The 25,675-nt window shown below is 35.4% G+C and overlaps 2 protein-coding genes and 1 long non-coding RNA gene across 4 annotated transcripts in view; all 3 read left to right on the forward strand.

The window, feature by feature from the left end:
* Window positions 1–1,156: 1,156 nt before the first annotated feature.
* LOC127621970 (trace amine-associated receptor 4-like) lies at window positions 1,157–2,173 on the forward strand. The gene has a single exon (XM_052095815.1). It carries the CDS (start codon window positions 1,157–1,159, stop codon window positions 2,171–2,173), a length of 1,017 nt encoding a protein of 338 aa, XP_051951775.1.
* A 2,812-nt stretch (window positions 2,174–4,985) lies between these two features.
* LOC127621978 (trace amine-associated receptor 4-like) lies at window positions 4,986–6,005 on the forward strand. Its single transcript, XM_052095823.1, has one exon. The coding sequence runs from the start codon at window positions 4,989–4,991 to the stop codon at window positions 6,003–6,005; it is 1,017 nt and encodes a 338-aa protein (XP_051951783.1). The 5' UTR covers window positions 4,986–4,988.
* Window positions 6,006–13,828: 7,823 nt separating this feature from the next.
* Window positions 13,829–25,675, forward strand: part of LOC127621980 (uncharacterized) — a 42,193-nt gene continuing 30,346 nt past the window's right edge. Inside the window, exons 1-4 of one of the 2 annotated variants that reach the window (XR_007967929.1) lie at window positions 13,829–13,853; window positions 13,961–16,234; window positions 16,371–16,470; window positions 16,793–17,312. This is a non-coding gene — a long non-coding RNA (uncharacterized LOC127621980). Of the gene's footprint in view, window positions 13,854–13,960; window positions 16,235–16,370; window positions 16,471–16,792; window positions 17,313–25,675 lie in introns of those variants that run through there. The other variant, XR_007967928.1, reaches the window with a different exon arrangement.

Consider the following 25,675-nt stretch of genomic DNA (forward strand, 5'->3'; position numbering starts at 1 on the left):
TTTACTTTATTTTCCGAAACTGGTGTTCCCAGCATGCACCAGGCTTTAATATTTAAGGAGCTTGCATGGTTTCACTGTAGGCAAGTTTATTTACACATTGTTGATTTTGTTGTTACATTTGATAACCTTTTGTTTTGTGAAGTCTGAAGTTCATTTTCTACTCACAATTACCTGTTCATGATCAAAAAATGATCTGCTGATTGTTACCGTCATTGTATTTTGTGCACCAAGTGTACAGGTCTGTATGCACAGCTCTGAATCTTGTTTTCTAATGCCAGTAATTCAAGGTGATGTTACATGGCCTGCGTTAAACCTTCTGCGCTAAACTTCTGTGTGTCATGTTGAACCTGTGTAAGTAGGTAAAAAAAAAACTATGAAAGCAATCATTTTAAAAAGCAAGGTTTAATTCAGTTACATATAGCATGAAAAGTAAAAAGTACAAACAAAGAGTGAGTAAAAGTTTCTTAAGAATTTCTAATCAAAACCACCATGAATTGTGTGTACATTTTACTTGAAAATATGGCCTGTTAAATTTACTAGCAATTTCTGTGTGGAAATTGTTTCCTAGTTTTTTAAGTAGCCTAAACCTTTATTTTTTTTTCCAGGTATGTATGAGGTATGTAGAGAAAATAGTTTAAATGGGACGTTTAAAAGAGATTTGAAATTTGACTATAGGGTTGCTTTGAAGGTCCAGGAAAATCAATCGATCGATCAAGATAGATAGATAGCTAGTAAGATCAAGATAGATAGATAGACTGATTGATTGATTGATTGATTCATTGATTGATTCATTCATTCATTCATTCATTATCTGGGCATTTTGGGTTGAATTGATTTCAGGACACTTTGTTTTTATTTTCTAACAAAATTCTAATCTCATGAGTTCAAAATGTTTGTGCAACCATGGGTTACATTTACAGGTGTAAGGGGGGTTAACTTGAATCTAAGAGTATATATAGAGTAGACTGAGCTGCACTGAGCCTATTTATGGAGTTGATTTGGATGGTCATGCACTATATATATATGGTTATCTTTCCTAGGTTATTGGTCTTTACCAAACAATAATTTATGAAATTGTTCTTTTTATACTTTAGTAATAAATTTCTGGATTTTTACAATTGCAAAGACAATTATCTCAACATTTTGGGCAGATGTGATGACTCCAAATGCGACTGACACTTACACTGAAAATATGTTTCTCTGCTATCCACTTCTACCGGACTCCTGTCCCAAAGTGCATCGTCTTACTGTAATTAAATTGACAATGTACACTCTCATGCTGCTCATGATCCTCTCCACAGTTTTTGGGAATCTGCTGGTCATCATCTCCATCTCACACTTCAAACAGCTGCAGTCTCCAACTCATCTGATCGTTCGCTCTCTGGCCGCCAGCGACTGTCTACTGGGCTCTTTAGTCATGCCTTACAGCATGGTGCGATCTGTTGAAGGGTGCTGGTTTTTGGGAGATGTTATTTGTAAAGTACATTCTAGTTTGGACATGACTTTCTGTATTTCTTCCATATTGCATCTTAGTTTAATATCTATTGACAGGTACTGGGCCATCTGTGACCCTTTAAGGTACAAAATGAGGATCACAAGCTGCACTGTGACTGTATTTATTACCATTACATGGCTATTTTCATTTGCATACAGCTTTTCTATTGTGTTTTCAGGGGTAAACAGGATTGGTTTGGAGATGCTTATCATGCAGATGTACTGTGTAGGAAGTTGTGTTCTGTTTTTTAACAAACAGTGGGGTATTATTTGTCCACTTCTTACATTCTTTCTTCCTGGAACAATTATGAGCTCTTTGTATATGATGGTCTTTCATGTTGCAAGAAAACATGCAAAAGTGATCTCAGACAGAGTGACTGTGGGGGCTACAAGCTCTGCACACAGAGAGAGAAAAGCAGCTAAAACTCTGGCTCTTGTTATGGGTGTATTTTTGTTCTGCTGGCTGCCTATTTTTATTGCCACTGTTGTTGACTCTTTTCTCAATTTTGTGACTCCAGGTGATGTCTTTGAGGCTTTAGTTTGGTTTGGATATTTGAACTCAACCTGTAACCCTTTGATCTATGGACTTTTCTATCCTCGTTTTCAAAAGGCCTTTAAGATTCTCATGTCTCCTTTTGTCTGTGGCTTTAGTGACTCAAGGACATTGACATTTGAATGAATATGAAATTTGTTTATATACAAAGGTATCATTTCTTTCTATTAATATATTAAATGTTTACATCTGATAGGTGATGCATGCATATACTGTATCATTTTGTATATGTCCCATTGTTTTACCACATTAAAATTATGAATTTGAGTAAATGTTTAGTGTTTTGTTGGAGCCTCCTGCATTTGCTGAAAAGATTTATTTTAATATCCTTTAATATCCCTTACAGGAATAGAGACCGTTTTAGAGCAATTTCAGAGATGTCAGAGATGTGAGGCATGTGTTTGTACTGTGTTGTGAAGAATCTGTTTAAAATCTTAAACACCCACTGTATAGCTTGTCATTTTAAAATAAATGTAATTCAAATGAATGAATACATTAATATCTGTCAAGGAAAGAAGCCTTTTTGGCTAAAGGCATAATTTGTTATAATGCATCTGACCTCTCATAAACCTTACTAAATAAAGGGTTCTGGCAACAGTCACTCTAACTCATATGCAGGGTGAAGTCGGATAAATTAGGCTATTTCTTTGCCATTGAGACTGTTTTAATTCATTAAGATAAAGATAGAAAATTACAACAGGTACAGATGTAGACATACTTCTCACATATGCATATATTTATATAAAATTATTCTCAGTAAGAAGAACATACACACTGAAGGGTGCAAAACAAATGGTTTTAATGTCATAAAGTGTCATTTTTACGTTAAGCTTTCTAGACAAATCTAGCATTAGCACTTATGCGCCTGTTATCAGAAGTTAATATTTTGTAATTAATTTTGGCAAGAGAATGCATGTGAGATCTTTAAAAAGTGCGCAGTGGCACAAGTGAATCATATATTAATTTATATAAACCTGCTCAATTACATTAACTGTCCAAGCGCATAAATTAACTTAAATTACTTGGACTCACGCTACATATGTGAATAGGTGAATTGTTCATTTTAACCAGTTGATTTACATAAACCATCCGAACTAACCGGTTAACTAAAATAATTTGGACTTCCCAAATGATTCAAATGAGAAAGAGGACAGTATAGGAAAGCTCAATTGATTGTTATCTCAGCTCGCTAGGCAGTTAAGCTGCGTGTTCAATAAAATATATTAAAAACAGCAACATAGCATTTTGTGATACCAAACCGTTACTCGTTGGAAGAAGTTGCTCGTTTCTCAAAAAGCTACACTGTTTTGAAAACACAATTAAGCGACTGAAAAAAGGTAAGTTAGTAGTGTCACTAATGATTGTTGGTTACCCCCAACACATTTAAAAATTCTGAAACAAAAAATGGTGTGCTTGTTTCCACACCAGGCCTCTACCTAGATTAAAGGTGCCATAAGCGATGTTTGCCGTTGTAAAACTGCTATCAGGAACACTCACAGACTTGAGTGAAATTTTAAATGACATTTATTAAAAACTGAAAAGTAATGTCTCTCTTTGGCGTAGTCCCCGTCTGGCAGTCTGAAGAATTTGTCCTCGGAACCGTCATATCCTGTCGGAGATAGGAGGCAGGGGCGAGGAGCCTACCCCGTGCAGTATGGGACTCAACTGATGGTGGTGGGGTGGTGGAGGTTGCCGTTTTAGCACACTGAAACAGCAATGTGATAGATTGTGAGCAGACTTATAAAGCAATGGCTTACATGTGATTGGCTAGGAATTACCCAGCTAATGGTGCGATGATGTACAGCTGCTAGTCTTCCCGCTAGAACTACGCTGCACTTACATTTCCACGAGACTTTGAATTATACTCTCCCACTTTTTCCAAAGACAAACTCACACACAAAGGTACATTTGGAGACCATTGTTAAAAGAGATGGAGCAGGAGAGCATCTAAATGTCACAGGTAAGAAAAATAAATTTGATGCAATTTGAAGTCATGCTAGTTGTTAAAAGCAACGGTTGCAAAATATCGTTCTCACATGGCAACAAGAGATTGCCCATATATGGGTTGCCCTGTGAATGCGCAGAATGATTGACGGACAGAAAATATTTCAAAGTCTTCTGATTGGCTTAACAAAGAATCTGACCACTGTTCACAGAGCCTAGCGCTGTCACAGAGACAGGTGTGATATTTCATGACACCTCTTTCAGTGAGGTCTGACAGGTAAAGTTTTATGTGTTTCATTTCATAAAAAAAATCACTATCTAGCAAGACTTCTTTTTTCAATCAGCATCACAAAAAGGCCATTTTGCTTGACCAGCTTCACAAGGTAAGGTGATGCTCGTCTAGCAGCTAGGCAAGCACCAACCCAGCACTCACCAGTATAAACCAGTCTGGGCAAGCATGGAAATGCAAACTGGTCTTTTCAGCGGGAAGTTTTGTGTCAATCAGTAAGTACCACATTTTGGGTTTGGTCAGTTCAAACCCAAATCTTTTGATTGAGCCAGATTAAAACTCAGGTCACCTCCAAGTGGTCCATTAGTCTATAATTCAGGATACAAAGTAGAAGTCGATTTTTTTCCCAAATCCCAAATCTTTTGATTGAGCCAGATTAAAACTCAGGTCACCTCCAAGTGGTCCATTAGTCTATAATTCAGGATACAAAGTAGAAATCGATTTTTTTCTCATTCTAATCTCCTGAGATCTAAATGTTTGTGTAACCATGGGTTATATTTACAGGCGTAAAGGGGATACCTTGAATCTGAGAGTATATATTGACAAGATTGAGATGCATTAATCCACTTATAGAGTTAAATTGGACTATTTATCTGTTCTCCTTTCTTTTGTCAAACTATAACTCATGAAATTTATATTCTTTGGTGCTCAATTGTCTGGCTTTTTACAATTACAAAAGAAATCCTCTCAGCTTCTTGGCTAGACGTGATGACTTCTAATGAGACAGATATTTATGCTAAAAATATGTTTCTCTGCTATCCACTTCTACCGAACTCCTGTCCCAAAGCGCATCGTCTTACTGTAATTAAATTGACAATGTACACTCTCATGCTGCTCATGATCCTCACCACAGTTTTTGGGAATCTGCTGGTCATCATCTCCATCTCACACTTCAAACAGCTGCAGTCTCCAACTCATCTGATCGTTCGCTCTCTGGCCGCCAGCGACTGTCTACTGGGCTCTTTGGTCATGCCTTACAGCATGGTGCGATCTGTTGAAGGGTGCTGGTTTTTGGGAGATGTTATTTGTAAAGTACATTCTAGTTTGGACATGACTTTCTGTATTTCTTCCATATTGCATCTTAGTTTAATATCTATTGACAGGTACTGGGCCATCTGTGACCCTTTAAGGTACAAAATGAGGATCACAAACTGCACTGTGACTGTATTTATTACCATTACATGGCTATTTTCATTTGCATACAGCTTTTCTGTTGTGTTTTTAGGGGTAAATGCAGTTGGTCTAGAGATGCTCATAGTGCAGATTTCTTGTGTGGGAAATTGTGTTCTGTTTTTTAACAAACAGTGGGGTATTATTTGTCCACTTCTAACATTCTTTCTTCCTGGGACAATTATGAGCTCTTTGTATATGATGGTCTTTCATGTTGCAAGAAAACATGCAAAAGTGATCTCAGACAGAGTGACTGTGGGGGCTACAAGCTCTGCACACAGAGAGAGAAAAGCAGCTAAAACTCTGGCCCTTGTTATGGGTGTATTTTTGTTCTGCTGGCTGCCTTATTTTATTGTCACTGCAATTGACCCTTTCCTCAATTTTGTGACTCCAGGTGATGTCTTTGAGGCTTTAGTTTGGTTTGCATATTTTAACTCAACTTGTAACCCTTTGATCTATGGACTTTTCTATCCTCGTTTTCAGAATGCCTTTAAGATTCTCATATCCACTTACATCTGTGGCTTCAATAACTTAAACACCTTGACAATAGAATGAATATGTCAAACACTTAAATACAAGCATTTCAGGTTACACAATAAAGATTTACATTCTATTCTTAAGATAAATTATTTTAGTTTTAACTTATTAAGCTTGTTCATGCATAAACAATGTTGTTGTTGCAAAATATGAGATTATAAAACCATTACAATACATTAGAAACCTGCATTGCACTGGAAGTCATGATCCTTTACATGATCTCATATTTTTCTAAAACAAAGCAAGGCAAACAATGTTTAAGAAAAGTTTGAATTTTTCAAGAAATTACTCAGATGTTAGATGTGTTTGTGTTCAGAGGAATCTACACAACAGCATGTATAACCTTGACTTCTGAAATGAACATTTTAAATTAATTTATATTCAGATTTTGTATAAATTACCCTATATCAATCATACTTGATTAGAAATACATACACTGTGCTTTATTTAAATGAATATTCCAGGTTCAGTACAAGTTAAGCTCAAACAACAGCTATTGTGGCATAATGCTGATTAACACAAAAGTGAATTTCGACTCATCCCTCTTTTTAAAAAAAAAATTAAAATCGAGGTTACAGTGAGGCACTTATAATGGAAGTTAATGGGGCCAACTTTTGGATGGTTTAAAGGCAGAAATGTGAAGCTCATAATTTTATAAAAGCATTTACATTGATTATTTTGTTAAATCTTGTGTATTATTTGATCTTTAAAGAAGTTTCTATTTGTTCAGGATTACAGGGTTTACAGCATTATGTCATCATGGCAAGGAGGCTGCCTATAACTTAACATAGAAAATGTTAGTATGTGATTTTATCACACTAAAATCATGTTTACACATATTGTTTATGTATATAGTGGCTATATTTATAACAGTGAGTATTTTAACATTTACGGATTAACCACTTTCACTTCCATTGGAAGAGTCTCACTGTAGCACAGATTTATGCTTTTTGAAAGAAAAGAAGTCAAAATTAACTTTTGTGGTAGTCAGAGTTATGCTACAAATGCTGTCAATTGAGCTCTACTTGTATTGAACCAGGACTATTTATTTTAATTTCCATTTGATTAATCTCCACCTAACTTAATCAGGACATAACACGGCTTGTTACCACAACTTAATTCCAGATTTTGTTAGTTTAGTCAAACCATTCTTTTGTGCTCCTGCTGGCCAAAACAAATAAACATTCAGCCATATTTTGATGTATATAGGTTGACATCATGATGCCCAGAAAAACATCAAAAGCAGCTCATAAACTTGCAGTAACTCTAACAGTTCACCCAGTTATAACTCATCTGTGATATAAAATCCTTAAGGCTCATATGGATTCTACCTATTTGAACAGCCCCATAGGGGAGTCATACACTCCAGTGAACCAGCTGCGAATGTGAGTTGGCAAATCTTTAGTCATCCACTAGAGGGTGTAATCTGATAGTCCCCAGCTAATCAGGAGATCTTTACATATCCTCTTTGGCTACGGTTACGGCAGAGTTGGTGTGATCGAGTTTGAGAAAAAATAACTATAACAAAATGGACCGCTGGCTTATAAAAAACAATACCAGGGATAGTATAATGGTTAAACCGACTGACAAAAAAGAGGTTCCCGACTGAACCCACACATCACACTGATGGCGGGCGAACCCTCCACGTCAACAGGGCTTTCCATACAGAGGGGATTCATTGCAAAAACCAAAGGCTTGGGTGCATCAAAACGACGAATGTATGACAAACAGTCATCAAAAATGTATTCACGTGCATCACATAAAATAACGAACCCCTTCCACAGTGATTTATATGTTCTGAGGTGCTTGCAAATGAGAGTTTGAAATCTGTGAAACTGATACGACACTTACAAACCAAACACCCGACGTAAAAAGATATAAAGAATCAAGCTTAACAAATCCAAAACAAACTATAACCAGCCAAACCACTGTGGCAGTCAAAGCGCTTACTGCTATGAGGAGGCGTATTTAGTTGCCAAGGCCAAAAAGCCTCATACAATTGCAGAGAGCCTCATTCGTCCAGCAGCAATGGCCATCTGTAGAACTATGTTTGGTGATAAGTGTGCCAGTGACATTGAACAAATTCCATTATCAGACAACACCATCAGCCGTCGTATCACCGAGATGATTTTGTGAGGTTTGTGAGGAAGCTGGATGATGGAGAGGGCAGGTTGATGGGGGTAATGTGGACATGTTCCCAACCTTGGATGAATTTCTCATGGAAAATGGGCTTAACTGGGATGTTACAAAAAATAAATCACGCTCTGTCTGCAAGCCCTGTCTGCACATTTCATGTAGTATTTTACTGAGCAGCATAGTTGGAACCAGTATGACTGGGTTCATATCCCCTTCATCGAAGTGCAGGGAGTCTGTCATCAGATCAGCAGGATGCCCTTTTGGACCTTTCAAGTGACCGCAGTCTGAAGGAACTGTTTGACTCAACCACACTGTCAGAATTCTGGCTGTCAGTGGAGACAGATTATACTGAACTTGCGAGGCTTGCAACAAATGTACGTTTGCCTTTTGCCTCAACTTGGCTATGCAAAGCCATATTTTTAGTATTTACTTAGTACATAAAAAACAAGTACCGCTCACGCTTATTGACAGTGGAAGATGATTTACAGTTAGCTGTGTCAGGTACTGAACCATGGATTGGCATGATGTACTCTCAGAAACAGGCTCAGTCATCACACTGAATTCGGTAAACAGTTTATATATTTAATGTTTCAATGTAACTAATGTTATGTGAGTGAAAATAGACAAAAGTAGTGGGGTGCATGTCCTAAAAGGTTGAAAACCCCTAGACTAGAGGATATGTAAATAAAAGCTATTGCTAAACAAAGCAGTCAAAAGAAACTTTTGGCCATCCGGGATAAAAAGGTGATCTGTAGGGTCACAGAAAGCAAAGGGAAGCAAATATAAGTCAGTCAACTAGAAAAATGTAAACCTGAAAAATGTTAATCTTTTAAAAATAAGCTTGAACCTTTGTTAATTCTCTCTCTCTAAAACAAAAAAGGTAGTTCCAGTCAATAATTTCAAACACATTTTACAGCTAGATTCTTGGTGGATAAATCTGTTTAATTACTCAAACCTGGTTTATTTCCCAGCAAAACCTCAAAGTTACTTCTTTAGGGTAAATGGCCCACTATCTGATTTTTCCACAGATTTTCAGTCATAAATAAATAGTAATTTATACAATCAAACTTTCTAGGGTTAGCCACGTTTAACTTTAGCTGGCAATGACTATGATGATGTGAAAACATGAAATCCAAAAAACATAAACATAAATATTGCTGTTTCATGGTACCTTATAAATCCGTTGTTTCAAGGTCAAAGGTGTCATAAAAATGCAAAGCATGCTGATTTGCAGACTTGCAAGTTTCCACAAACAACACATTTTCCTGTAAGTAAACTGTAAGTTTAAAACTAGTTTGAGAAACACAGTACAGCAGTAATAAATCAAAAATGTGGACAGACCCGATGAGCCGCCCTGTTGCTTGCAGACTTCAGCACAAAGAATGAAGAATGTACAACTGACTTAGTAGCCATTTTGACAAGAAAATACAGTAAACTTAGAACTTGAATAAACTTCAATGAAAAGCAGTCAATAAAGAATATGCCATAAATATATATGGTATTAGTATGGGTAGTATGCCACAGTCACAGTGGTTTCATGCACACTCTCATGCTGTAGCTTCTCTGCATTTACTCCCCATGTGTGAGAAACTCACGCTTATGAAAGCACCTGTTTTTTATCAGAGCTGTAATGCAACTCTAGTCCCTCTTAAGGAAGAGGAGAGATAGAGGTGAAAAGGTGAGTGAAGCTAGCGCTCTAGGATGCAAACACTGGCCAGGCGCATAGATACGGTGTGTTTCACAATCTAATTCAAGATAAGTATTAGTATAAGTAAGTACATGTACATATTTACACAGGTTCGTTTGAGAAACACTCATCTTAAAGGGATAGTTTACCCAAAATATGTTGTGTACAATTTCACACCCTCATGTCGTTTCAAACCCGTTTAACTTCCTGTTTCGATTGAAATTATTCAAGATATTTAATATAATCTTGAATTCCGATGGAAATGTTTTTACTATAGTGGGTAAGGGACCATCTTAAAGGTCCACATATTGTGCTAAAACTAGTATTGTCAGGCATTTAAAAATTTGAATTGCTTAATTTCTTTGTAGTTAATCACGATTAATCGCAGATATTGAAATTGCTGAAATTTGACACTATATATACTTTTTTCCTGTCAAAATGCATTTATGTCCATCTTAGGAAAGATGTGTAATATGTAGTTACAATATACACAAATCCACACTTCTAGCACTGATATAAAGGAATAGGTCAACCAAAAATGAACCTAATTTACTATCATTATTTTACTATACCTTTAAGGAATGTAAGCAACACATAATGCCATTTTTGATTAATGTCCCTTTAGTTAAGAGAGATCATGGGCCTGCAAAACCCTCATCAACTTCTTGACTGCCCTTTGCAGAAGGACCCTTTCAGAGAAGCAGCTACAAATAGGCCTCTAACATTTAAAAAGGATTACAATGTAATTCCACGAGTTAACATGGCCATTATGCAGTACAATTCAAACTCATAAATAATAAAATAGTGCCTACCTTGGATTATGAGGTAATATAACCTTTAAACTCCTCCTGTCTGCCTAGTAGTGTTTCATACAGGCTGGTTGCGTTATCGATAGGCTTAGCATAAATGTTTAATTTTGAGTGCTTAATCCAGTGTTTCAGAGTCTAAAGCAGGCCATTCTTGATGCTTGTCTTCATGGAATCGACTTTTAGGTCTAAAGAATAATCAACCCTCAGTTTTTGCCACTCTTTTTTGTGTGTGCAACCCATTCTGGAGTTCTTGTGTGTGCGGCTGAACCAATAAAAATTGCATCTCGCAATTCTGGAGGCAGTGGCAGACGGTTCTAGCTTGTATGGCACCCTGGGCTGAGCTGAACGTTTATGCCCATGTAGTTTCATTAAATGGGCTTGTATTGTATCGTTTTCTTTTTATATTTTGTACTCTATCAGACTGTGGTTGATTTCCTTCAGAGTTTTGTCAGTATTTGTGTGACATTTAAATACAATATTGTGTTTTTATACTGCATACTGATCAGCATCTCTGGCAGACATGATGACTTCAAATGAGACTGACATTTATTTTGAGAATTTGCTTCTCTGCTATCCACTTCTACCAGACTCCTGTCCCAGAGTGAATCGGCCTACTGTAATTAAAGTGACTATGTATGTGTTTATGCTACTATGATCCTCACCACAGTTTGTGGAAATCTGCGTGTCATCATCTCCATCTCACACTTAATCATATGCAGTCTCCAACTCAACATTTGATGCATCTTTATATGAATGAATTCTGCTTCTTCGTAAATAAACATTTGCACCTGATACTGTTAATTAAAGGTATAATTTGCACTACCATTGTGAGAAATATCTGTCTCCATCTGGTGTTTCATCATTGAAAGTACAATTGTAAATTCCTCTTTATGATTGGAAAATCAAAGGTTCCAAAAGGAAGCATGGCTCTGTCTATATGACTTTGTAGGTATGGCAATATTTCTATGTATACATTATGATTACAACAATAAGGTACTTAGTTTGTACTGGGTCAGGAAATAAAAACATCAAAAAATATTTTTTAAGGCTAAGGGCAGGACAGTTCATCATTAGGATTTGGGGAAAGTGGTGGAGGTTATAGGTTAAGGTTTGGGCAAGGGGGACAGGTTAATGGGTTAGGAGAAAAAATTAAAGACGTCATGTAGTTCTTATATTTGTTCATGGAAGCAACGCAAAATGCTCAATTCTTTTCTATTTTCCACTTATTGTTACAGATTACCCCGACTAGTTGTACAACTAACCCAGGTACTGGAATAGGTTGTAACAACAGAACTCCATTAATTCAACTTTAGTTCTTGATATCTGTTTTATAGCCACATATCTTAATTATTGATATTTGTAATAGTAACAGATGTTGCTACTTTGTGTTACATTTAAGAGTTCTAAGACCAAAACTCTTGAGTTAATTTTTGGTTAGATTTTTGGTTTTGCATATTTATTTATTTGATGATGCCTTGATTCTAAAATACTGCTTTTTGGCACTACCTGTTGAGAACAAATACCAGAAGCTTGTGACCCATTTCTGGAATTCCACAACTGGAATATATTACAGGTTTGACAAGTCCGTTGATGCTTTGGCAAAACATTTTCTGTAAAAGCAGCATGTTCAGGGAGGGGACAAGATCTGTCAAATGCTTTGAATCGTTTGCACCTGATGGTTGATATTGACGGTTATAACCACATATACAAGAGTGAAATAAGAATTGGCTATTGGTTAACATATTTTGGTTTGACCAGCTGAATAGTCAATTTACATGAATTTAGCCTACAGACAACAAAATGCCAACCAAAATTTTGCAATATCAGAAAAATAACAGGCTAATAAGCTTATGACAAAGCACGAAGCATTATAAAACCAAACAGTTTAAAATGAACTTACACAGATAAAACAAGTATTTTTGACATTTTATGAGATATTTTGTTGACTGCGAAAATTGTTAAATTGTTTGCCTGTGGCCTACAGCTTTGTAGGTAATGTATTTTCCCTTGTAATAGCAAAAGAAAGGGCAACATAGTGCATTAGCTGCACTCAGATTTCTTATAAACCTCTCCTCAGAACATAACAGAGACATTAAATGAGTCAGTAATACTTCTTTCCCATGCAGACAATAACTGCTTCTGCCTTTTAGACTAATCAGGAGTCCCATTGATGTTATACTAAATATAATCTTGGAACATGACTTGTCCTGTTAGATTTGAGGACTGTGTCTAAAATATTTTCCTTATTCTATGTGCCATTTACTGAAAGTTAACCCTAGCTGCACTCACTTTTATACTGATCAAGAGAACCTTTAAATAATGAGATTTCAGACATCAGAACACATTTTGTTTTTGAGGGTTTTTTCTCTCCCAAACTCTTAGTAACATTGTAGATTTCTAAGAAATATATTTATGTGAACATTTGATTTTCTTCTTGTAAATTAACTATTTCTGTGTTGTCGTCATCATCATGGATAACTGATGCAACACCATAAAATGCAAAAAATGCAGTTTGAGGTCTCCTTTATGAAAGAGAGTTGAACTATTGCATAAGCAGAAAACATGTTTTAATAGCAAAGTCCGTTCAAACATATAGATTTTACATTTATTGAAAACATTCAGTACACTTCAAAATGATATGGAAAGGTATTGCACTTACATTACCAAACAGGAAAACCAGTAACTGTTTCATGGTACCTTACAAATCTGTTTTTTCCATGTCAAAGGTGTCATATAAATGCAAAGCATGTTGATTTGCAGACTTGCAAGTTTCCACGAAACACATTTTTCTGTAAGTAAACTGTAAGTGTAAAACTAGTTCGAGAAACACAGTACAGCAGTAATAAATCAAAAATGTGGACAGACCCGATGACCCGCCCTGTTGCTTGCAGACTTCAGCACAAATGATGAAGAAAGTAAAACTGATTTAGTCCATTTTGACAAGAAAATACAGTAAACTTAGAACTTGAATAAACTTCAATAAAATGTAGTCAATAAATAAGTAAAAGTCAATTGAAGTAAAAAAAAGTACAATAAACTCTTTATGGATTATTTTTAAATTCTTTAGATGTAATGCAGTGCACTTATTAATTAATACAACTGTAAGTTTCATTTTTCATTAAACGCACCTCCCTTGCACAACCCATAAAAATGATTGGTTCAGAGCTTCTATAAAACACTGAGTTCTGAAATGTGGTCTACGGAAAACTGCCTAAACTTCTTACCAACTGAAAGGTATGGCTTTATATTTTCAATATTTTTTTTTTATGAAGAAGAATTTTTTTTTTTATTTAATTAGCTAATTAACTGTATTTGTTTTCTTGTATTCATATTTGATTCAGATAATTGGTCATTTTACAAGTTACATTTCGAGAATGAGAATTGCTAAAATGTTTACAATTTTTAGAAATTTTTTGAAAAATTGGTATCTCTTTTTAAGAATGCCGAAAAACATTCTTTTGGAAAACAGTTACATTTAAATTATTTTTATTTACATTTTGTAGATGATGATATGTTCGGAAAGTTTTTTGAAGAGGTCAAATCTAACTCTCCAATTTGTATTAAAGAATTTAAAGTTATATCACCTACAAACTTACAATTTACCGACTGTCAACAATTTAATATAACAATTTTATCAGATAAATACGGCAGTGGTTACTATTATAAATCAGGGTTGATAATAACTGCAAAACACATTTTAGATAAAGATGACAATATAATTGTTATTTTTTCATGTAAAGATTTTTATTTGATGTATTCAGCAGAATGTCTAAAGACTTCACAAAAGATTGATTTAGCTATAATTAAATTAAAAGGCAGCCTTGCTCCTCTGCAAGATATAAAAATAACAAAAAATTTTTGTGGAAATGATATTAAAGTCTTATATTTTTACACCCGAAAGTCAGGAAAATTAGTAAAGAAAGAATGCAAAATTATTAAGAACCCCCCTCTATCTTTGAAGAAGAAAATGCGAGAAAATGAATGGTTAATTTCTGAAGTAGGTACTTTTGGAGACAGTGGAGGCCCGGTTTATACATCAGATAATAAATTTTTTGGGATATACCTTGGGGAGAAACGTTTAAAAAAACCCTGTTATTCTAAAGAATTAAAATATGGATGGATTTTAAAAATTGATGTTGAATTATTAAAAATGTAATTTGATTTAAAATGTAATTGTTTCCAAAACGTAATTAAAATGTGTTACTCAAGGCATTGCTTAAAATGTATCTTTCTTAATAACAAACTTATTTATAAAAACAAATCAATTTATAAAATTATAATTATAGCAAATATTATCGGCAAATTTTAGATATTTGATGTGGGACAACCCCCAGCCCCAGATCCCCCCCCCCTCACATCTTGAGGGGGTTGTTACATTTCGAGAATGAGAATTGCTAAAATGTTTACAATTTTTAGAAATTTTTTAGAAAAATTGGTATCTCTTTTTAAGAATACCGAAAAACAGTTACATTTAAATTATTTTTATTTACATTTTCGAGATGATGATATGTTAGATTTTTTTTTTTTTTGAAGAGGTCATATCTAACTGTTATAATTGTTATTTTTTCATATAAAGATTTTTATTTGATGTATTCAGCAGAATGTCTAAATACTTTACAAAATAATGATTTAGCTTTTATTAAATTAAAAGGCAGCCTTGCTCCTCTGCAAGATATAAAAATAACAACATTTTTTTGTGGAAATGATATTAAAGACTTTTAATATTTTTACACCGGAAATTCAGGAAACTTAGTAAAGAAAGAATGCGAAATTATTAAGAACCCCCCTCCATCTTTGAAGAAGAAAATGCGAGAAAATGAATGGTTAATTTCTGAAGTAGGTACTTTTGGAGACAGTGGAGGCCCGGTTTATACAACAGATAATGAATATTTTGGGATATACCTTGGGGAGAAACGTTTGAAAAAAGGTTTCAAATGTTTGGAATTGAAATATGATATGAATCAATTATTACAAATGTAATTTGATTTAAAATGTAATTGTTTCCAAAACGTAATTAAAATGTGTTACTCAAGGCATTGCTTAACGATTTTATTTTATCTCCATTTGTTCTTTTTTTATTGCGACTTGAACAGAGGTAGGTTTTGTCAAAAAACAACATTTCAGACAAAAAGCTGAGAAAAAAGCATGTTTATGTCTGATATTTTGAGCTTCTCATACTCCACTTCTTCATGTTTGAGACAATCGCAGTCTGTTTCTTTGATCAAAGAGTTGCGTACTCTTTCAAAACATGCGGAGGGGTCTTCCTTACCGTATAACACCTAAAACACGGAAACCCGGAAAATTCCGTGTTTGGCGGGGAAAGAGTTCAAATGTATCTTTATTAATAACAAACGTGTTTATATAAACAAATCAATTTATAAAATTATAATTATAGCAAATATTATCGGCAAATTTTAGATACTTGATGTGAGACAACCCCCAGCCCCCACCCCCACCCCCCCTTTCAGAACATCTTGAGGGGGTTGTTCCGCCCATCCCTAAATCTGCCACTGTGAACATTTTGCAATTCTCATTCCGAATGTATACTTGTGAATGTACCAATTGTCCAGCAGCTTCCGGAGAGAGATGTTTTGTCTTCCCCAAAACAACAACATGTAAGTCTATCTTTAAAATATTGGTAAAACAACCTGTGCTAAAAAAAATATATAGTACATATTGAAACGTGTTTTCTAATAACTGTATAAAGTATGATAAATTATCTAGTGGTCACATTCCTTGTGTAACTTACAGGTGTCCTACACTGGTCTGCAGCTGGTGTCTTGAAGAAAGATGTTGCCTCTGTGATTTTGAAAGCTTTTGGGAATGCAAAATAAACCCCATCTGTTTCAAGGTAATAACGCTGAAGTTAACATCAGCATTGATATAAAGTTTTTTAATTTAAATAATGATATAAATAGTTTAATTATGTTTCAATTATCAGAGAAACACAATGACAAATAAATATACTGTAAACCTGTAATAATAACTAAATAAATCTTAACTCTTGCCATTTTTTAATAAAGATTAGGAAGTTTGTTGAGACGTTTCTTGAAGTTTGTAGCTACAAGAATTAGAAACTTTGTAAAGATTGACTTTCTATTTATTTTTGACAACAAATAATATAGGTAAATCTCTCTCTCTCTCTCTCTCTCTCTCTCTCTCTCTCTCTCCAGGAACATGAAACCACTCTCAATAACATCCAGACCAACTGAACCAGCAAAACCACCATCAGACTGAATAAATGATTGTGGGTCGCAATTACACAAGCTCTCTCTGGGTAGCTCAGCGGTACCACGCTGAGCTACCACCCCTGGCATCACGAGTTTGGATCCCAGGGCATGCTGAGTGACTCCAGCAAAGTCTCCTAAGCAATCAAATTGGCCCGTCTTGCGAGGGAGGGTAGAGTCACAAGGGAAAACCTCCTCATGGTTCGCTCTAGGTGGGGCGCGTGGATGCCGCGTGAAGCCTCTCCGCTGTAACGCGCTCAACAAGCCACATGATAAGATGTGCGGGTTGATGGTCTCAGACATGGGGGCATCTGAGACTCATCCTCCACCACCCGGATTGTGGCACTACGCGACCACGAGGACTTAAAAGAAGCATTTAGATTAGAACATTCCAAATTGGGTGAAAAAGGGGAAAAATAAAGTTCATTCATTTGAAAACCTGTCTTTAAATTGTTATTAAAGAACAATGAACATATCTCCTGGTAGTTATTTCTCACTATTGAGTAAAAAGGATGCAATACATCATCCTGGAAAGGGTAATACATTTAGAAAAGCAGACAGATATGAGATGTCAAAACTAGAAAAGCCAAAACTAGAATTTTGTGGCATTTAGTCCATAATTCCATTGCCTTTTAGCTTTGAGGTCATACCTAGTATACTAGTGTATTCCTAAACATTGAGGAAAAATCCCATTTAGCATTGCATTGTAAAACATCTGTTACTTTACATTTTGGAAAATGTAGTAGGTTCGTCATCATATTCTATGCATTCATAATATGTGCATACTGTGTACATATAAAAAATTAGGGACGTTTTCAAAGATATTAGCAGAACAGAAGTGTGAACAAAAAATCTGTTGAAAGAAAGATTTTGAGTCAATTTTACTCGCAATTTCCTAAAAGGTATTGTTTGTGGTAAATGTTAGATTTGCTTTTGCACGTCTAAATGCCAAGGTGAGGTCCTTTTCATGGTCAAATTTTCTCTTGACTGATAGAAATAGATATCAAAATGAATGTTTTCTCCATTTTTGCCTTCTTTGTTGTGCAAACTGCTCCTTATCATTAGAAGATTTGCTTGTCAGCTTTTGCTCTCCTCTTGCACCAGTTTTCACTATAGCCCCTCACTGTTTTCATAGCTAGAAATGAATGTCTTATTTTATTGAAACTTGACCTCTGAACCCTAAGAATCCAGGCAATAAAGCACAACCTTTAAATTCTCTTGAAAATAAAATTATGCTGCACCCGTTGGAGCATCAAAACACCGCTCAACGCCAGCATCAAGTGCTGATTCACCCTCCACAAGAAAACGCTGCAGATAAAGTCATGAAAAGTGCCGGTCTGTGAAGACATTTTTAAAACAATAATGATTGATCAAACCAATACAAGATTGCATCAGGTTTTTCTTCTTCGTATAATTATGCCCAATGCAAAGATAATTTAGACAATTAAAGATGCATTAGCAATGTATACATAGCAAACATTTATAGATAAGTGGAGGGCTCCATTGTATATTTGATAAATCTCCAGATTCTCCATCTTTATGGTGATATGTATAAAGAATGCAAATCACAAAAAATATAAAGAAAAATAATGTGAAAGTGAAAGTGGAGATTTATAGTATAAAAATGACTTAATTAACAATGTTTTACCCACACCTATCATATCACTTCTGAAGATATGGATAAAACCACTAAAGTCTCCTGGATTACTTCTATGTTGCCTTTATGTGCTTTTTCGACCTTTAGAGTTCTGGCCACCATTCACCTGCAATGGGCCAACAGAGCTGAGGTATTCTTCTAAAAATCTTCTTTTGTGTTCTGCAGAAGGTAAAAAGTCATTCACATCTGGGATGGCATGGGGGGGAGCAAATGAAGAGAGAAGTGTAATTGTTGGGTGAACTACCCCTTTAACATTTGAAATGTAAATAACTACTCTATACACTATACAAACATAGGCCTATACTGTCTTGGCACTGAAGCAATCTCCTTATTTGTACATGTTGATGACCAGAGGTGGGTAGTAACTCATTACATTTACTCTGTTACATGTACTCTGTTACATGTACTTTAGTAACATTTTGGGGATATTTTTACTTTTAGAGTAGGTTTAAAAGTGTGTAATTTTTACTCTCACTCAAGTACATTTCTAATGATTTTCTTTTAACTTTTACTTCTTTAAAATGTGTGGCGTTACTGTCGTTACATTACTGGGTAATTTATTGAGAGATTATTAAATGGGACTTTTACGAGAGCGGAAGTGCACAGCTGCGCGCGATGAGACACTCCCACTTGAGTGATAAGACTGTCACTCATGTCATCAGTGCAGAAGCATCAAACTCTTCAAAGTGAAACACTTTCTTCGCTCCACACAGTGAAAAGAAAATAGTTTTGTCAAGCATTGCCTTCTCTTAACACCAAGACAAGCTGATATTTCAAGATTAAAGTCACAGCTCCAATTTAAGGCAGCACACTGAGGTAAGTTTTGCTCTAATTCTAAGTCGGGCTTTTCTGTGTAATGAGATGGTCATTTTCAGGGTGATTCTGTAACTGGACTCTTATGACATCAGTTTTTAAGTGTACATTTTCAAATCAGTGCAGCAATATATCAGTGTGCTTTGTCCCGCATGTCATATACTGTCATTCGCATGATCAACAACTGGGGCTGGTGCAGAAACGTCACATATGAAATTTTAAAATACTTGGGCCTTATTTGTTATTCTTATAAAATAATATATTAATACAATAAATCTTCTTTCTCTTTGTCATTTTTAATATATACTGTGTGTTAATATAAAGAGTAAACACATTTGATCAAATAAAGAGTGCATTTTAAAATGTATCTGTATGTTTTGTCTCTCTATATGTTATTATGTTATTTTAATCCAGTAATGATTTGTCAAAAAGTAATTTACTACATTCAGCATGAAATAAAACATTGCAGGAATGAAGGAAGCAGGAAACTCCCAGCTCGTACATCTTCCTCGTGGTGGATTGTGGGAAATTAACCATCATCATGTACTTAAAATTAGAGATGCACCGATCGATCGGCCAGTGACCGGAATTAGCCGATTTTCCGCATGCTCGGCCGGGCCGGTGACCGGCCGGTCAGCCTCACGTCTTTCCGATTCCAAGCCGGTCCGTTTTGTTGCCAGCGGCGCAGGCAATAACGTCACAGCCACACGTAAACATGTCATTGGCGTGGAAGATCTTCACTGTGTGAGTGAAGAATACATAAAGTTCGAAATGTGTAATAATTGTAAGGCCAAAGTAAACCGTGGGGAACCACCACAATATCTTTCGGTACAACAAACCTAATTAGACATTTAAAACACCATCACCCAGCTGAAAATGCCCATTTTTAAAAAGAAGCTTAAAAGGGAAAGCGGCTAAAGCTAGACAGAGCTCAGAGCCACAAGTCAGCAGCCTCTCCTATCATTCCTTGGTATGAACAGTGAAAAGACCAAAGCAATTACGAGGAAAATTATGGAATTCATGGCCCTGGATGACCAGCTGTTCTCCATAGCTGAGGACAGAGGGATCAGAAATCGGATAAATTTCCTAGATACAGAGTAGGAGGTACTTTCCGACGTCGCGTTGCCCGAGTTGTTTAATCTCGTGTCATGTCACACACGCAGCCTGTTATCTGTCAACATTTAGGTACACAAATCCGGAGAGGGAAGTGGGGTGCTGGATGGCAGAGGCAGGCTAAATACTATACAAATTGTGCCGTTGTGATTTAATGTGCTGAGTAACGTAATTTTTCCCACCGTGTCCGATATTAAAATCAGTGCGACACACATTGCAAAAGGCGTGGGTATTGTCGATATGGCTTCGGGATATGAAATTCAATTCTTCCATCCAGCTGTTGTTAAATGTACATGTATATTTAGTTTTTTTTCACCGGAGCACCAGCTGAGTCTTCTCCTCCCATCTACCAGTGATGCTTGATTCTGGCAACTGGCAACTGGACCACCTTGGAATAATATATTGATGTGATTATTCATTTAACGTGGTTTGGGCCATACAAATTATGCGAGTTTTTTGGGAGAAATAACAAAACAAGAGACTCCCGGGAAAAACGGGAGTGTTGACAGGTAACTTACAAGCCGTTCCCGAAGCAGTGCTTAGTTTTACAACTGATATTTGGACATCTAACATAAGTTGAGTGTATTGGACACTTCAGTTTTTCAGATCTTTGGAATTGTTTTGTTAGACGAGTAATAAAGAGAAAAAGGTCCATTTATAAAAATAGTGCACTTATTTGCAGTTAATTGTTATTTCTACCTCTTTCCAGTCACAGAGCACTTTAGTTTGAGAGTTGTTTAAGTGAGAGAAGATCCTGTAACTTAGTGCAGTTTGGGGGAAATTGTAATGTTTAATAATTTATTTTATTATGAAAATAAAATGTTGCATTGAAGAAAGGTAGATTTTGTTTGTGTATGCGGTCAATAATAGTTCTTAGAAAGAAAATCGGAATCTGAAAAAATCGGTATCGGCAGGTCACACTTGCAAAAAATCGGAAATCGGAATCGGCCAAGAACATTGCAATCGGTGCATCTCTACTTAAAACGTACACTTGAAATTAGAGGCATTGTGGGTAAGAATGAGTGAACAAAAGGAATGTATGAGTGGCTCACTCAGAATACAGACCTCCTACAAAATAGCGAAAACTCGAAACAGTGCACTATATAGTGGATAGGGGGTGGTTTCAGACAAAGTGAGTTTTCCATGACCGGAGTTGGTGCCCTACATACAGTATGTTGTTTACTCTGCGCTTAGAGAGCGGCGGTACTGCTGTACAGATCTAACGATCCAAATACTTACGACACAGAAAACTGTAACTACACTGAAATAAGAATCCACACAGGACTTTAAAAGCTATGAAATAGCAAAAGAAGGCATTAATAAAGCATGATCTTGCTTTGGTTTGTATTTCAGCATTATATATAATGTCCTTGTGGTACATTTTCACGTTTTCACTGTAGTAATTACTAGAACTGGATGAATTATTGACAAATTCATCCAGATCTGAAAAGAGCCCTTAAGTTCACCCCAAAATTACAATTCTTATTATTTACTCACCCTCATGCAACCCCAGATGTGTATGACTTTCTTTCTTCTGCAGAACTTAAAATAAGAATTTCCATACAATGCAAGTGAATGGGTGGCAACCAGAGTATGTGAGGGGAGTTGGAGCAGAGCGAGGAGTGGAGGGGCATGATTTTGCCTGGAGCAAGGAGCGGGTTTTTAAAAAATCGGAGCATCATTGTTTTCTCTCGCTCCAAGAACGCTCCACTAACGCTCCATCACGGGCAAAACACCTGTTAACGTACCTTAATGCAATAATTCACCACATATTAAGCAGCATTAAACACTATTGGAATGAGGGAAAGATTACATTTCTGATATAACCAGAAAGATTGTGATAAAAAAATACTAATTTAAAAACTTGCAGAACTTGGTAATGTTCAACCTCCAGCGCAAAGGTTACTTTCACTTTTCGTTTTCACCTTCCATATTATTGAGATAAACTTTCGGTAAAGCTTGACTTAACATGCTTGTCTCGTCTCTTTATTCCTGCATCAACTGCCGTTTATTAAAAATGAATGATGGGATGGCGAAGGAGAACACGAGTGGTGATGTGATTGCCACAATCAAAGCTTTGTTGTGAAATCCTAAAAGTAGTGTCCAGAAAACATGATGATAATCCATTTATATGTGGAGAGAAAATCTAAACGTCATCAATACATACATCTATATCTTTCCCCTATTAAATATTTTGAATAATCATATCAACATTCTAATCTAATGCATCACAATCTTTTTTGTTAAGAAAGTTAACTTAGCTATTATGTCCCGCATTAAATAGAACTTTGGACTTTTAACAGCGCAAAACACAAACTGATCTAATCAACATGATAATATTGCGTAGTTTGAATTTAATCGATTGCCATCTAAATGTATTTTAGTGCCGGAGGCTAATTTATGCATTATACATTTGCAGATGAAAAAGCTCTAGAAGATTTAAAAACGCTAGTATTTCTAAAAGTTAACTCCGCATTAAATATATAGTTTTGACAGTCTTATCTAGTTTTGATTAAAACAATGTAGAACATTATGAGAATGTATTTTTTTTTTTCGTTCACAGAATTATAGGGCAAGGTTAATTAAAAGAAGTGCAATAATAGGCAATAATTAGGCAATAATACATAAACCTAATAATGTATTTTTGGTAATTTTATTAATTTGATTTAATTTAATGTTTTGTTTTTGTTCTGTTAATTTATATATATTTTTTTCCATTTGGTAATTTATATTTTTAATTTAATATATTTTTAATTTTTTTTTGCATCTAGCAATTTATCCAGAGAATGCTGCCGATATGTTAAGTAAGCTATAAAAATTATTTAATTTAGTCTTGGGCTAATTTTAGTGGTCTAATAAAGCACATTGTAGATTTTATTCTAGTATTGTGTATTTATTTTGTCTTCATGGTAGGTTGTGATATTAAATAAAAAGGAAATGTAAATAAAAGCTATTGCTAAACAAAGCAGTCAAAAGAAACTTTTGGCCATCCGGGATAAAAAGGTGATCTGTAGGGTCACAGAAAGCAAAGGGAAGCAAATATAAGTCAGCCAACTAGAAAAATGTAAACCTGAAAAATGTTAATCTTTTAAAAATAAGCTTGAACCTTTGTTAATTCTCTCTCTCTAAAACAAAAAAGGTAGTTCCAGTCAATAATTTCAAAAACATTTTACAGCTAGATTCTTGGTGGATAAATCAGTTTAATTACTCAAACCTGGTTTATTTCCAGCAAAACCTCAAAGTTACTTCTTTAGGTTAATTGGCCCATTAACTGATTTTCCCTCAGATTTTCAGTCATAAATAAATAGTCATTTATACAATCAAACTTTCTATAGTTATCCACGTGTAACTTTAGCTGGCAAAGACTATGATGACGTGAAAAACCCAAGTGCAGTTTATTTATAAACGTGAAATCCAAAACCGTAAACATAAACATAAATATTACTGTTTCATGGTACCTTACAAATCTGTTGTTTCAAGGTCAAAGGTGTCATAAAATGCAAAGCATGTTGATTTGCAGACTTGCAAGTTTCCACAAAACAACACATTTTCCTGTAAATGTGTAAAAAATGTGGACAGACCCGATGAGCCGCCCTTTTGCTTGCAAACTTTAGCATAAAGAATGAAGAATGTACAACTGACTTAGTAGCCATTTTGACAAGAATATACAGTAAACTTAGAACTTGAATAAACTTCAATAAAAAGTAGTCAATAAAGAATTAAAATACTTATGAAGTAAAAAAGTACAATAAACTGTTTTTCAATTCTTTGCCTGTAATGCAGTGCTCTTATTAATTCATACAACTGTAAGTTTCATTGATCCATAAAAGCACCTCCCTTGCACAACACATAATGCAAACATATACTGTCTTGCCATCGAAACAATGTCTTTATTTGTACACGTTGATGACACGTAATATTGCAAAGCAGAGAATCCTGAAAATTCTTGAAGTTACGGTGACGGTATATATATCTAGAGTAAAACAATAGACCCTCACACAAGTCCGAAATGGCATACTATGGCATACTAGTACTACCATACTACTCTTACTATTTCTGCCATAAATATATATGGTATTAGTATGGGTAGTATGCCACAGTCACAGTGGTTTCATGCACACTCTCATGCTGTAGCTTCTCTGCATTTACTCCCCATGTGTGAGAAACTCACGCTTATGAAAGCACCTGTTTTTTATCAGAGCTGTAATGCAACTCTAGTCCCTCTTAAGGAAGAGGAGAGATAGAGGTGAAAAGGTGAGTGAAGCTAGCGCTCTAGGATGCAAACACTGTGGCCAGGCGCATAGATACGGTGTGTTTCACAATCTAATTCAAGATAAGTATTAGTATAAGTAACAGGACCGGCCTGACCCAATAAACAAACTAAACATTTGTTTAGGGCCCCGATTGGTTCAGGGCCCCCAACACCCCCAATTAATTTATTTTCTGCCCATCAATAGCTCTAATCAACAAAACACACAACCGTATCAATGAAACGTAGTATGTTTCATTTAGTATATTTTTCTACATTTCTTAAACCTAATTTTGGAGGTGGAGGATTTTAAATTGTGTGGGTGCCGAGAGGATGATGTGCGCAGCACTCTGCTGTTTCCGTTTGTCAACTGCCAGGAGCAGTAGCTAGGTAACAGACATCCAGCCATCATGAAGTGAACATTCCCGCCTGGATCAGAGAAATGCTGTTTTCCGAATCAGACGATAGTGCATGTCAGAAGCGTGGCCTCTTTTAATATTGTTTGCTACTTTTTGTGTGCTGGATTTATTCATCATTACAGTGGAAACAACTTAAAATACTACATTTTTGGGCATACAGAACTGTAAGACATCATTAGAGACTATAAAGGGTCTACTTTTATTTGTGTAAACTCACAATAACAACAAAACCTTGTGCTTTAGTAAAATAAAGAAAACACAGCCGTCTCTGTCTCTGCAAGTATATATCTGAAACATGTCACAAAACTGAACTTAAACTCTGCGAATACTTATCACACAAACATGAAACATATGTCTAAAGAAAGCTTAAAATGTCTACTTTTAAATAAAACAATTCAAATTTAAAACAATTTAAAATACGTAAATTTAAAATATTGTCCTGCAATGTAATCTGTATGAAACAAAGCTATATTAGTTGACATGGTATTTTATATAAAAATGTACATATTTTATTTAGTGGGACTGTTTCCAGACTTGCCAGCCAAGATTCAGAGTATTGAAATTTGAAATATGTCCTA

The sequence above is a fragment of the Xyrauchen texanus genome, chromosome 28 (genome assembly GCF_025860055.1).
Source record: "Xyrauchen texanus isolate HMW12.3.18 chromosome 28, RBS_HiC_50CHRs, whole genome shotgun sequence".
In the NCBI taxonomy this organism is placed as follows: Eukaryota; Metazoa; Chordata; class Actinopteri; order Cypriniformes; family Catostomidae; genus Xyrauchen; species Xyrauchen texanus.

What these genes read in the sequence shown, in the direction of transcription:
- LOC127621970 (XM_052095815.1), top strand. Translation starts at nt 1,157, where the DNA reads ATGACTCCAAATGCGACTGACACTTACACTGAAAATATGTTTCTCTGC.
- LOC127621978 (XM_052095823.1), top strand. Translation starts at nt 4,989, where the DNA reads ATGACTTCTAATGAGACAGATATTTATGCTAAAAATATGTTTCTCTGC.